A 15,470-nucleotide genomic window follows, 5' to 3' on the forward strand; every position below is an offset into this window, starting at 1 on the left:
ATGAGAAGAATGGGGTCTGTTACGGCACATTTTGGTAACTTTCTGCTCCTTCACATTCATCACAAAAACAAATTGTAAGTGCAGTTGGTTTTTGTCCCCACCGAATAAGTTCGGCAACCTAAAGGCCGTGTCACACCTTTCCAGGCAAGCTAGGCTTGTTGTGAGTAAGGTTTTCCCAACACGCAGGAAAATTATCTCGCTACCGAAGCCAAATTTTGAGCAGCACCTCGCAGGCAACTCCCACGCAGGTACTTCGCAGTCCCCGTATGCGGTCAGCGCGGCCAAGATAATGACATTCTGTCATTTCTGTTGGACTTCTGCCATTCCTTCAGATGAAATTCTGAGTTGTCAGCCCCCACGCGCCTGGCACGCAAGTCACACAGAATACCCGCAGGAAGAACATAAGTAGCACGCATCCAGCAAGGAAAACACATATATGCAAAACTCGCGCAAATCCTTGTCCGCCCTTAGAAATTGTCCGGTATGCTGGAATATCCTCACACGCAACAAGCCCGCATAGCTCCCGGAAAGGTTTGACAAGGCCTTAACATGATTACCGGTAAAAAGGATTTGCGTGCGCACCTCCGGGCGACTACGGGTGAGATACGTGCTAGGTACTGTTACGTGCAGGTCATCTGCGGGGACCTCTGGGAAAAAATGTTCTTCGCAAGTCGCACGCAAGGCTTGCCCGGAAAGATGTGACACGGCCAGTAACACGGTGTCACCGTGTCACACCTTTCCGGGCAAGGTACGCGGGCTTGTTGCGAGTAGGGACTTTTTCAGCAAGCAGGAAAATTTTCTGCTGGCGGACAAGAATGTTTACGAGTTTCGCACTTGTGTCTTATTTGCTAGACGTGTGCTACTTACCTTCTACTTGCGTGTATTCCGTTTGACATGCGTGAGAACTTTGAAACAGATCCGTTTTCTGTTACGAGCGACTTACGGGTACTGCGAAGTACCTGCGTTGGAGTTGTCTACAAGGTGCTGTTGGTAAGGGTCTCCTACTGGTGTTCTTCGTGTACCCCCGCAACTCACTCGGAACATATTTTGAACATGTTCAAGGCCTTGTCATATCGTATCTGGGGAAATCTGACTTGCGGGGAAGCAAATTTGCTACCCGGAGCTCTCCGCAGTTGGTCCAAACCTGACAGTACCTAGCGCGTATCTCGCCATATGTCCTGTATTTACCGGAGGTGCGCATGCAAGTCCGATTTACCCGCAGCTAAATTTACAGGATGACCAAAACTTTTTCCGGGTGAGTCGTGGGAATTGCCCGCAGAGGTACACGCAGAACGCCAGTAGGAGGCCCTTAGCGGCATCACATCGCAGCAACTCCCACATATGTATTTCGCAGTCCCCGTATGCGGCCAAATTGATGACATTCTGTGGTACCATTCCTTCAGAGACATGTGTCAGAGGAATTCCTTCACTGAGTTGTCAGTAACTCCTTGACCGTATAATAAATCTCAAGCCCATCCATGGGTTTTTAGTTCAGTTACCAAAATGTGCAGATTGTCAAAAATGTGCAGGCAAACCCACTTTTAACTGCACATTTTGGCAACAGTTGATCCCGTCAGGTACAGGTGCACTATCGGCACATTTTGGTAATTTACCAAAATGTGCCGATTTACCAAAATGTGCCGTAACAGGGTTATGCCCACCGAGCGGTGAATATTTCGGTTTCATGCCATTTGCTTCCGGTGCGACAATAATATTGGTCGCATAGAATATCTGCACGCTAAGCCAAACCTTGCACAAATTCAGGCACAACTCTCCCACTCCTTTTCGATTCCTCTTTTCCAGTACAACTTTCTCAGGCCACTATCATTTCAAGCACCGTACTCTTACGATTCTATGTGGTGTGAAGCATTTTCTCCTTTATAAACACTCCCCTTAATCTTACGTCGATTATCATCGTTGATAATAGATTTGTAAGTTATGTTTCACTGTTTATTCTCTCCTCCGTAATGTTAAAGAAAAATATTATTGATGATGTTAGTTTGTATTGAAAATGTTTAGAAAAATAGTATTCATGATGTTATTTTGAATCAAAATGGAAAAAAAATACAGAAAGAGAACCAACCAAACAAACAAACAAACATAATTCTACCCATAGTTCTAAACCTAATCCTAATCCTAGTCCTCACATCAAACTAAACCTAAAACATGTAAAACCCTATCACGATCACAACCCTAACCCTAAGTCCTTCGAGAAAATAACAGCGGAGGAATTGTCGCAGGAGCAAATGTTGTATCACCAAAATAACATTTCAACGAAGTTACCGATTATATTCGTTATAATTGCACACGCAAAGGGTGGAGAGCATCACCCGAGAACCACTGCTTGATACATAAACCTACTGTAAAATAATTCTTTACGACAAATAATGACAATTTATGTCCCCCTTCCATTTCGAGAATAATAATTTCTAAAACGCCTGATTTTATAAATGGACATGTATTGTTTCTACTTGAGTTCATATAAAAAACGAGGACTTTTTTTTGTTAAAGTGGACAGGAGAATAATGGTAACGAGGTATTGAACATCATTCCCTTCATTCCCTGAATGTATGTGATTGTACTGTATTGTCATTCAAAATACTAAACATGTTCTGATACCCACGTATAGACCCACCTATATTTATTCCGCTTTGTCATCACTCTCACATTTTGATGAGAACCCAGTTGTTTATTAGATTATCTTAATGATTTCTTTTGTACATGTAGAGAGAAACAAATTGAAGCTGAGTTTAATACATTTTGCCACGTGTGTGAAGACTTAAAAACTTCTCACTTCTGTGATTATAGTTACTTTCATTTTTCCCTCATTGGGATATAAAACTTGAGCAGTCATCAGGATCATGTTTGATTAATCTTATAATAATCTTAAACTTATGATAGCCACCGTGATTTATGACAGCCAAACTGAACATAGAGGGGAGAAAATTTGCAAACAGATCGGTGAATTCAAGAGGAATGTTATATATCCATGGCAGTACTAACCTCAACACTGGGAGGTCGCTGCAAGACGTGAATCACTTCGTCGGCAATGCCCTCAGCCTGCATAGTCTGAAAAGTACGCAACCAAAAAATTACGCGATATGTGGAATATTTTTGTCCCGAGGAATTCGTTATCACAGGAGTCGACTGTATATACCCAAAAAAAAGTTATCAAACTTTACGGGGGTTGAAGGGCCTATCTTTAATGCATATACTGTTTCACATTTGAATTTACCACTGGCTTGCTTTACCTACGCTTTTGTTTTTGCTCTGTTCTCTTCGACAAGTAGGCCTATATGATCATATCTGAACTGAACAGGTATTCCATTTTATGCCCGAGCTCTGAAAGTTAAGAGCCTTCCCTTTTGGACGCCCTCTCTCACACCATGGACCTACTACACATGGACTATGAACGGAGGTCTTTCTTTGATCCCATTATCACCACCGCCACCTGATTACAGTATGTGCATCTTAATAGGCGTTTTCAAATCAGCTCGATGTTTCGAAATAGCGCGCTATTATCTGACTTGGGAAATTAAAACGATCACGAAATAGCGCGCTATTTGATAATGTGTATACAAATTAGCGCGCTAATTGATCGAGAAAATTTATCGAGTCCAACTCGGGAAATTTCCGAAATAGCAGGATAATTAATGCGAACTATATAGCGCGCTAATTTGCGATCGCGAAAAATATTTCGAGCTTGGATTTTTATCGGGCTGATGTGAAAACGCCTAATGAGTACATTCAGGTGTCTGGACAATAATGATTGTGTGATCATGTATCGTCACTGACAAAAATATCGTTTCTCTCATTTCAGTCTTGTTTCGCTGATGTTCCTTTTTCAGACGGAAATGTCTTTGAGCAAAAACCATACAGATGATGAGGAGCAGCAAAATCTGAGAACATGACAAATTTTGTGTCAAAAATGGGTAATTGCTGATTCGCACACTTTCGCACGGGCATAAGACCTTGCCTAATGGCAAGATTTTATACCTCTTCTCTACCATTAACATCCCTTTTTGCTCTGGAATAAGATGCGGAAAAGTGAAATATTGAGATCACAAATGACAATTGTTCTGCCGAAATGTTAGCTTTCTTTTAAAAACTGCCTGCTTCTCCCAAGTGAAAATTGTTTGAGGCATGACTTCCTAACATTCACCACAACTGCACATACACTTTACTTGATTTTTGTGAGTTATTTTCTTCTGCGCATATAGTTTTAGATTTCTCAAATCTCCGTCTTCTTCTTCTCCCGGCTTGCTGGCAGTAACAATGATGGAATTAAAGCAGTAAAGCATGTTAAGAATGTCTTTGTGGCGCTTTTGAGATATACAGGTGCATGAATTAATTAACGATACGATGAATGTTCTTGTGTAGTAGGTCCATACTCACACTGACACACGCACACACTCAGATGTGGAGGACAGCTCAAACATTCTGATATTGTAAACTTTATCACATATATACAGTAACACAAAATTCTGATAAAAACAAGCAGACAAACAAACGCATGTAATCACGGGACATTTCACGAAGCATTTTGTAATATTTTTTTTTTTTTTTCTGACAAACCGTTGTAAGCTACTGAAATCTTCTCATCTGACTGGCCAAGAGCAAATTTGTCAGACAAATTTGTGGGAAAAACGCTTCATGAAATGCCCCTGATACAGAAAGATAATTCTATCTGTATTCATTTTTTTTTTTCAGAGTTAACAAATAATGCTAATGCATACTGTACTGTAATTTCATTATATTTTCATTGACATGAATACTGCATTAGATGCTGCAAGCAGAGAATATAACTACGTCGGTTGAGAATGATAAGGGCGTTAAGTTGCCACAAAACCCATAGTGTTCAAGACCACTTAACGCCCTTCTCATTCTCAACAGACGACTATATAATTATTTTTGGACACTTCGGATATGATAAAAGAACATAAAGCATTTACCGGAATCTTCTTATAGAAGTCACAGGTTGCGGGGTCTTCTCTCAAGAGTCGTGGGTGGAATTCGGTTTCCACAGCACCTGGCGAAATCTCCTGTATGAAAAGAAGAAGGAAAAGGAAACAAGACACATATAATGACAATTACAGCTAATAGCTCGGTCACAAACACCATTAAGAACTGCTACGAAAGTCGTACGAACGATTTTTAGACAATTTCGTAAGATCTTCTTAGGAAGGCCGTACGAAACCAGCGTTCGTAGACCGTTCGTAGACTGTTCGTAAGTTCGTAGCCTGGTCGATGGTCTTGTCCAAGATTTTTTTTTTAACTTCGAACGAAATCCTCTCTTCGTAAAGCGGCCGTACGAACGTCGTACAAACATCGTAAGAACTACGTAAGATCTTGTAGGGCCGAGAGACAATTCTAAAAGCCTTAAATTCTTACGATATTGGTAAGAACGCCTTAAGTCGTTCATAGAGGACTCTTACGTCTTTCGTAAGAATGCCTTACGAACGGAGATTCGTACGGCGTTCTTACGAACAACTCTTCGAGTTTGTAAGGCGTTCGTAAGGGACTCGTAAGGCGTAGGTACACAATTTGTTCAACTGTTGAGTTTTAGAGGGTATAAAGCCAAATGCGCGAAGTTCAAATGTCACTCTGTTCTAGGTGTTCGATCAGAAAACATCTCTCTTAAACATGGGACCAAAAGGGAAGGCAATCAAAGGGAAAAGGAGGAAGGAGGAGAAAAGAAAGTCGATGAGGGAGATAAGAAAGAAGGAGCGAGAGGGGGAGAGTTGGAGGAACAACCTCAAGAGATGATGGACATCCGAAGTGACAGGGAGGAGGCGGTGGAAGATTACAAATGATTACGGTGAAGAGGAGGAGGAGGAGGGAGAACCATCAAGACGGCAGGACACGGCAGCGTCTTTTTAACAACCCGACAAAATACACAAAAAATGTAAAATCTTCTTACGAATGACTCGAGAGTGCCGGGAGTTGCACGTACGACCATCTTACAACAAAAAGAAGTCGTAAGATGGCCGTAAGTCTGACGAAAGAATAACTCAAGGCATTCTTGCGAAAAAAGTACGAATTCTAGGGACATTGTATAACTGAAAATCATTTCGTTTCTCTAAAAAGGCCTTAAGTTGTTCTTGCGAATTAAACAGCGTACGTAAGAAGGCCGTATATGATTACGTGCCCCATCTACGAATCTCTATGAACTCCATGCAGAATTCGTACGAACAGTGACATTCGAACGAACGCATCGTTCGTACGAACCTTTGTGACCGTAGCTTTACAGACATACAGAAATACATTTGACACTCTACAGTGTTGATAATGACTTCAAAACAGAGCAGACATGTTAGAATAATGGCATGCCAGCTACATTTTAACAAATGACATAGATGATTAATTAAGCTCGGGGTTCACATTGGAAACCATTTAAGCTTCACAGAGTAGCAGACCGTGAACTCACTAATTAAAAAAGTGTGTCCCTTGTTAAAGGAAACGTCTCTTCCCTTTCTTTCCGCAATGCACATCATGATACCCCATTTTGCCCCAAAACGGAAACTAAATTCACGTATTTGACAAATAGAAAATTTTCTTCGTATCCCCACTTGCTTACAGAGTCTGTAGAACTCGTCCATTATACATAGCATGCGGCTTTGAAGGGGCCATACCTCTCCATTGATGTCCAATGATGCAGCAGGGCAATGAGCGTTAATGGTATAACAATAAAATCGCATCGATAAAACGCCTAAACACAACTGGTGGCAGTGATAGGCATTGTCGAAATAAATACAGTATCTATTCAATAATGTATAAAATAGATATGAAATATATAAGTATATATAATTACGGGCGATTACACCGTTACTCCGTGACTTTTCCTAGCAGAACTTACCCTGAATTAATTTTGTCTGAGGGAGGGGATTTGCCCTATATGGGGAATATAATAGAAAGAATTGGCCCCGAGGATAATTGCCCTATGAGGGTTGTTATCTGGGGGTAGTTGTATTGTGGAAATTATAGCCCTAGTTCATTTCTAGAACATCTACGACATTTGAATACACATAATGATGCAACAATTCAATGGAAAAAACAAACACGACAACAACAACCAATTAACCATAATGCATAATACAATTTCCTAATAATCTCAAGACAATTACAGAAAAACTGGTTGGAAATGGAGGGGACTACTAAAAAGCAGAGCTTTTAGTCTGCAGACCCATAACACACACACACACACACACACACACACACACACACACATATATATATATATATATATATATCCCATAGTTAAGTTACAAAATTGATAAAAAGAGGCAAAGAAAGCGAAGTAAGACAGAGTCGAAGTACACACATACAGACACATTAACACACACGAGACAGCTTTCTTGTAATGAGAGAAAGAGGAAAGGTAAGTAAGGGTTAAAATTAATGAATGACATGAAGAGACTACCTTCACGATGGACAGAGAAAAGGGAGAGGGAAGAGGAAGATGATGGGTCAAAACCACGGCACGTGAGGCATGAGATATAAGCTAATCAAAACAAAGACGTGTGAAGTGGAGTTGTGGTAAACGATATACGATTGTGGTTAAAAATGGGACTAGAAATTAAAGCTTACAAAAAGTATAACTGATTCTGAAATGTAAAATTTCTGTAAAATGTCTTTAATCTAAGGGTAAAGGTATTCAAACTTTTAATATCTTTTATACTACTATCAAGAGATATCCAAAATTTCGGAACAGAAAAAGAAAATACAAATTTAGCGAAAATAGTTTTGGTTACAGGCAAATTACCTTTACTGGATTGCCGGGTAGGACATGAAGGAACAGTTTCGTTTTTGATGAACATAGAGTCAAATACAGAAGGGAGAAGTTGAGCTTGTTCATAAATCGTCTTAAATACAAACGATACAAATCGTAAATCTTTAAGATGTTGTTTTCGTAAGATAAAGTATCAGCATGGCATCTCCATGATTTCTGACAAAATAATGATACCAAAAACCTGTAGTAACCTGTAGTAATGATATTCTTTCTATTAAAAGTAAGAGTGACGGGGGGGGGGGGGCAATCACCCTGATGGTAGTTATCTAGAGGGTAATTGATCTGGAGGCATTGTCCTGGGGATAATTTTCCTCGTGATAATTGGGGGGGGGGGGGAGGTTGTAGTTATCCGGGGGTATAGTCATCCATGGACTTGAATTTATGGGGTGTAGTTATCGGCTGGTAGTTATTCGGGGTCTTATGGGGGGGGGGGTAGTTAACTCGGGGTTAGTTATCCGGGTGTTAGTTTTCTGGGAGTAGTTATCCGGGGGTAGTTATCGGGGGGGGGGGGGTAGTTATCCGGGGGGTAATTATCCAGGGGGTAGTTATGGGGGGGGGGGTAATTATCCAGGGGGTAGTTATCGGGGGGGGGGGGGGTAGTTATCCAGTGCATGGGAGTTGTCCTAAGGGGGAATAGGCCTTGGGGTGATTGCCCTAGGAGGGTAGTTTTTCGGGGGGGTTGTTATCCTAGGGGGTAATTACCCTGGAGGGTAATTGCCGTAGGAAGGTATAGTTGTCCGGAGGGTAGTGTTCCTGACCTAAATTACTGGTATCCAGCGAGCAACACTGTTTTTACAGCTTTCCTAAAAAGTAGCTGATGGGCTTTAAACTTCAAATTTCAGAAGGAAGAGAGTTCCAAACATTGGGTTCGGTGTGTCTGATAGATTTCAGAGCCATCATCGTTTTGGGATTACATAAATGAAATTTATCAGATTGTCTTGTGGGATGAGAACGAATGTCCTTGTTTAATTGAAATAATGAGAAAAAAAAAGAAGATGGCAACTGATCATTATATAAGCGAAATATAAAGAGCGAATTTTGCACACACACAAAAAAAATAACAATGATAATGTCATTTACTTCGAGTGTTTTTAATTCTGCAAATAAAGGATCTGAATGGTCTCGATAACCTGAGTTGGTGCATATACGTGTAGCATTTCATTTTATGCTTCTTATTATGAAAATACATACGATTTGTATTTTTTTCAAATTGAGTGATAATCTATTACTCTTTGACTTAAACCATGTAACTAATTTCGGTAATTCAGTATAATAAGAGTTCTTATGAGTGAATGGAATTCAGAATTGGATCAGAATACATTGGTGTCATCGGCAAACATAATATATTGCAGTGACATAAATGAGTTTGAAATAGCATTTATTATACACTAGAAACTTTCATTTTCAAAATACTTCCATTTATAGAATGTTCTGTGGACACAATATTTGCTGTTACCGTATAATCAGCCACACCGCAAATTTTGAGGATCTTCCCCCTCTGAAAGAAAAAAAAACACCCCAATTCTGCAACAACAACAACAACAAAAAAAAAAACACCACATATCAACAAGAATGTTTAACCGCCTCTAAATACCCACATCACAAAGCCACTGAAATTATTGTCCATGAGCCCGAATCCATACATCAAGAAAAAATTGTCTTTAGTAATAATGGGAAATACAGTGTAGCTCTGCAACGGCACACAAGATGCACATCACGACTTACAGTGACACGAATGCTGCTGTTCATCTCTCGCAGATCTTTTCGAAGGGCTTCCGTCAACCCCCTCACCATGAACTTGGTGCCAGAGTAGAAGCGATGGCCGGACACTCTGTGGCCGGACATACTAAGTGAAACCCAGAGGAGAGATCGGCAGGTTATAAACGTATTTGGTCAAAATAAATGCATACACTATGGCTGATACTGGGACACTGTTTCATCCTTTAAAGATGTCAATTTTCTCTCAATTCTTTCGTAAAATCGGGTTCTAGTCTTCAAGGATATTAGTTAATTGTTTATTGATGACGATCAGTTCGGGATCTTAGAGATTTTGTTCTATTTTTCCATTGTGTTAATGTGGATGACTCAAAATTGATGTGTATTCAATTAGGAGAAAACATTGCATACTACTGTACTAAGAAAGAACAATCTTGAAAATTATGTGATATCTGTTTTATAATCATGTATCTACTGAGGAAAATATAGAATATGTATGATTCAATCTATAGTGTAAATAATATTATGCATAATTTCATGGAAATGACGTCAATAAAGACCGTGTTTGTTTTCAACTTACTGATTGCCAAAAATGTTAAAAAAGTTTATGTGTCTCTGAAAACTAGAATAGGTTAGTTCATGTTTCTTTTGTACTCATGTATTGTTCGTAAACTTGTGGAGATTAGATTATCAGTAAATAACAGCAATGTTTTAAAGTGGTGTAAAGTGTAACATATTGTGTGAGGTACTCTTCTACTTTTCAAATCATTACTAAAAGTAGAGAAACAGTAGATACATGTCTTCTTTTAGTAAGTGATCCAACACAGATTCATTACTGTTTCTTATTTAAACAGTAAATTCTATACTGTCTTGAATCAACTGATGAATGAATATTTTTTCAATTATCTTCAAAATAGACAGAGAGCGTTTAATCGCCGACAGTTATTAGGGAGCTTTAGATTTTAGACGCGCGGACGTTTAAAGAGAAAAAAACATGGTCTGAGCGTGCGCAGTAATTTGATCCGCGCTACTGCGCACGCTCAGATCATGTTTTTTTTTCTCTTTGAACGTCCGCGCGTCTAAAATCTACAGCTCCCTAATCTACATCAAAGCAACGCTTGGAATTTTCCCCTACAACGTTATTTGCCCATTACATGTCCATCAAAACAAAAAGAAATATTAAAAGTTATATGGAAATGAAAAAAACTAATGTTTTCCCAGTCCATGTCTGCGCTGCAGTCTCGAACAATGTGGCATACTGGGGTTTCCAGCTTGGCGCATAAAAAGTTGATAGAAAAACAAAACTAAGGGTGAAGGGTGAGGATAATGTATGTGCTCTATTATCTTTTTTAACCATTACTATCGCTATTGCACTAGATTAGATACATAATTATCATCTTTAAATAGATATTAAATAACAAGATCCAACATAGCTGATGTTTTTCAGGTTAGCACATTAAGTAGTTTCTACTCTCTTAAATCAACTAAAGTATATGTTTTATATTTGTCTGTTTTCATCAAGACCACCAGAAAAGTTGAATTGTTGGCAATATGAGGCAAGACTCCTACCTGCCAAGGTGTATGATGTGTCCATCATCGAATCCGTTATCTTTCATCATCTTTATTGATTCTTGAGTACAGATGCAGAGAGCCATGATGTTGACCTGAATGTGGTAAGAACAATCAGGATTGGATTACAGACTTAAACTGTGACGTTCCAAATGAAGTTGATGGATAAACAGAACATCCAATTCTACATTGTACCTAGAATGCTCCATTCATTTCAATGGGCAAACACAAACCCACGCAAGCCCTGTCACACCTTTCCGGGCAAGCTACGCGGGCTTGTTGCGTGCATGGATTTTCCAGCACGCAGGGTAATTTTCTGTGGGCGGACAATGATTTGGGCGAGTTTCGCGTGCGTCTTATCTGCTGGACGTGTGCTACTTACATTCTACCCACGTTCTATTTACGGGCTAGTTGTGTGGGAGTTGCCTGCGAGGTGCTATCTCTACGGCCCTTCTACTGGTGTTCTGCGCGGACATCTGCGGGCAATCCCCGCGACTCACCCGGAACAAGTTTGAGCAAGATTGCCAGCAGAGGTTCACGCAGAACACCAGTAGGAGGCCCGTAGCTGCTGCAAGTCACAGGCAGTTAACCCGCGTGCATGTTGAGGGTCAGTTACTGCCTTTCTGCTGGTTAGTTGAGAGCCGGCTGCGGCCAGGATTATGACATTCTCTGGGTCTTCTGCCCAATAAGTATTCCCTCAGAGGAATCCCTTCACTGAGTTGTCAGCCCCACGCACCTGACACGCAGGTCACACAGATTACCCGCAAGTAGAGCTTAAGTATACACGCGTCCAGCAATTAAGACACATGCAAAACTCGCCCAAATCCTTGTCCGCCCTGCATGCTGGAAAAAATCCCACACGCAACAAGTCCGCGTAGCTTGCCCGGAAAGGTGTGACAGGGCCCAAACATGGCTGCGGATAAAAAGGATTCGCGTGCGCACCTCCGGGCGACTACAGGCGAGATACGTGTGAGGTACTGTCATGTGCAGGCTATCTGCGGGGATCTCCGGGTAGCAAAAATTGCTCTCCGCAAATCACGTGCAAGCCTTGCCCGGAAAGGTGTGACAGGGCCTTTAATCCATGTGACATGTTTTTGCCACCACGTCATGTACAATACATATATATATATATATATATATATATATAATTTATATGTATACAGTATAAGAATAAAGTAAAGTATAAAGTAAAATTATATATATATATATATACATATATATATATATATATATATATATACAGTATAAGAATAAAGTAAAGTATAAAGTAAAATTATATATGTGTATATATATATATATATATATATCTGTAAGAAGAAGGTAAAATTTAGCATTACTTTACAATTATGACATATAAAAAAATCCCTTTTTTGTTGCTGTATGATATTGTAATGCTGAACATATCAGTCAAGCAAAACGGTCTCTACATTCCAACCTCATCGTTTAATGATGTATACATTTAAAAGCATGCCAAGATACATTTTGCATATCTATACCCACAAGGCAAATTCAAAATCATATTGCATGCTATACTTTGTCGGATTGATTTTTGCTGATAGCATTTCAGTTAGGATACATGCAATCTTTGAAAATAAGAACGATATGTCAGGTAGGACCTATACACTCTATACATTAGATGTGTTTATGCAGATTTGTAGAAATGGGTCTACATTCCTAAAAAAAAAAATGAATAAATGCAGAGGTTACTTTGGCTTAAAAAGAAATATACAAACAAGAGAGCGCACAATAACAGCAATAGAAACAGCAGAGCATGGGGGGGGGGGGGGGAGGGAGGTGGCATCAGGATGGGGTCATCCCACAAGACCGACACCCATGAGTCATACAGCCCACGAGTCCTACAGCCCACAGGTTCGACACTACGCAAATAAAGCCCATGACATCGACACTATACATGCTAAAGGTAAAAACAATCCACGAGTTCGACAGATACAGCACGGGGTTTAATGTGTCGGTCTCGTGGGCTCAGAGTTTGCTTAGTGTCGAACTCATGGGCGGTATGACTCGTGGGTGTCGGTCTCGTGACGTGCGCCCATCAGGAGAGCTACATACATCTAGCATGGTCTGCCAATCTGCAGGGCTTCCATTGACGAGAGAACCATCAAAACACAGACCAGCATTGTTGATGCAAACATGAACGAGCTTGTGTTGACGTCTGATCTCCCTAAACATGGCAGAGATCTGATCCCTCTTGGTGAGGTCACATTGGATAGCATGCAACCGGCCTGTGGCTGACTCCGCCTCCAGTTCTTTCTGGATCACCTGTTTGTACCAAAGCAGTGTGACATGTTCGACTCTATAATGTTAGGATAGCCTGAGGTAACATTTTGTGCTCTACTTAACTACCTGGCCGGTCTACCGTATTAGGGCCTGAATAAACATTGTTGATTCCACCCCACCCCCCACCAAGCGCATTAGCGCGTTACCTAGTATTATATTAATATGCAATCTTTATTCTTTCGGTCTCTTCTTTTTTTCCTGGACTTAGTCCTTCCAACGTCTATCTAACAATCTGAACTTTTGAATCATGAATGTAAAAAAAAAAACAACAACCAACAATCTTTTTATCATTTTTTTTTTCATAAACCAGAGTATTTGTTTCTCCATTTTCTACGAAAGGGGAATACATTGCACGACTACATGGAGTTTTGAAAGAAAAAAGGTCACTTTCCTTCGTCCATGGGTATGACATTTCTTCAGGATAAGCTTATAATCCCTTGCAGCTTTTGTTACACTATATATATATATATATATATATATATATATATATATATATATATAGCTATATATACATGTGTGTGTGTATGCCTATGTGTATGTGTGTGTATGTGTGGGCGTGTGCGTGCTGCAGCAGGATACAGAATGAATCGGTGGATTTCATTAGCACCTACGCATCAAATCCCTATTGTCTGAAGTATACAAACGTTATAGAGAGCCTTTAATTTCCTATCACTTCATCAGGAAAGGATCATAAACAAGGGCGTCGAAATTTTCGCCCCGTCAATTATAATACACTAACAACATACATTATTACAATTATATACTAATATTAACTTATGAGTTAATTAATGTATGCATGGTACCCTCGCGTCCTCGAGTGTGCCCGCTGAAACATACCTTTAGTAGACCTCACATTTTGCCTTTTCTTCTCTGCTTTCTAGCAGTATAAAAATATTTTTACTGCTCGAACAATGCGATTACGTTTAAGCTTTAATGAATACATTTCAGACGGATGGCAAAGTGAAAGTGGCTGGCTCGCTCTGCCCGTACTTGTAGTAAAATGAATAGTTTTCATAAGTTATGAACATAGTCCTTCGCAGTGATTTATTTTACCATGTTTAATTCCCTAGAAATTTGATTTTAAATGCTCTATGAACGCGACTTTTATACTCTGTTTATACAAAAAGTCCCTACCGTGGGAGGGGGATATCCCCCTCCCACACCCTCCCCCGCTCGGTCGCTTCGCTCCCTCGCCGAAGATCTCACACCGTCACATAATGTACCCCCGTATGTTATGATCATAGTCCTTCCAACTGATTTTTTCGAATATGTTAATTCCCTAGAAATTTGCTTTTAAATGCTTTGTAAACGCGATTTTTGTACTCTGTTTTTTACAAAAAGTCCCTACCGTGGGAGGGGGGTATCCCCCTCCAACACCCTCCACTCGCTCGGTCGCTTCGCTCCCTCGCAGAGGATCTTACATCGTCACATAAGATAATGTGCCCCCGTCGAGATTTTGCCCCCCCCAAAAAAAAAAAAAAAACAAACAAACAAACAAACAAACAAACAAACAAAACAAAACAAAACACAAAAGTGTTTCGGCTCCCTAGATCATAAAATTTTGAAAACATAATACATAATACTTCTAAATTGAGAATGTTTTACGTATATAGTGTACATATATTTCAAATATTTTGTGTACAAATGAAACGAAAGCTTAATGTTACTTATGTTACTTACACTACTTATTTTGTTGCAATGTTTTGTTCTTGTTGTTGTTAATGATGATGTCACATTACAAACCTTGATTTTGTCCATATTGCGGGCACATCCAACGACTGTCATCCCCTGCCTGACAAGAGCTGTAGCTGTTGCTGCTCCGATGCCCACTGAAGCACCTGTCACCAAGGCGACTTTACCTACCCATCTCTCCATGACTGTCAAGGATGACTAAATAAATCACAACAGAGATCTAAAAAAAAGAAATGATTTTAAATCCTATAGAATGGTAACTCAGATTAATCCTTTTATATTACATGCATATGTTTTATGTAGGCCCTATATAGAAAATGTATGAATGCATGATGTGTGGGTGAATGAACGTATGTTTATCTCACATAGGTGATGACTTTCATTATATTTTTGTTTTTTGTCGTTA

General features: G+C 39.9%; 1 protein-coding gene across 1 annotated transcript in view; it reads right to left on the reverse strand.

The window, feature by feature from the left end:
* LOC140237095 (dehydrogenase/reductase SDR family member 11-like) overlaps positions 1-15,247 on the reverse strand; it is a 15,572-nt gene extending 325 nt beyond the window's left edge. Inside the window, exons 1-6 of the mRNA XM_072317033.1 lie at positions 15,116-15,247; positions 13,145-13,354; positions 11,075-11,169; positions 9,515-9,635; positions 4,953-5,042; positions 3,004-3,069 (exon numbers count right to left, since the gene is read on the reverse strand). Of these exons, the coding sequence (XP_072173134.1) occupies positions 3,004-3,069; positions 4,953-5,042; positions 9,515-9,635; positions 11,075-11,169; positions 13,145-13,354; positions 15,116-15,247 (714 nt within the window). The remainder of the gene's footprint in view (positions 1-3,003; positions 3,070-4,952; positions 5,043-9,514; positions 9,636-11,074; positions 11,170-13,144; positions 13,355-15,115) is intronic.
* Between the last annotated feature and the right edge of the window lie 223 nt (positions 15,248-15,470).

This window comes from Diadema setosum, chromosome 13 (genome assembly GCF_964275005.1).
Source record: "Diadema setosum chromosome 13, eeDiaSeto1, whole genome shotgun sequence".
Lineage (NCBI taxonomy): Eukaryota > Metazoa > Echinodermata > Echinoidea > Diadematoida > Diadematidae > Diadema > Diadema setosum.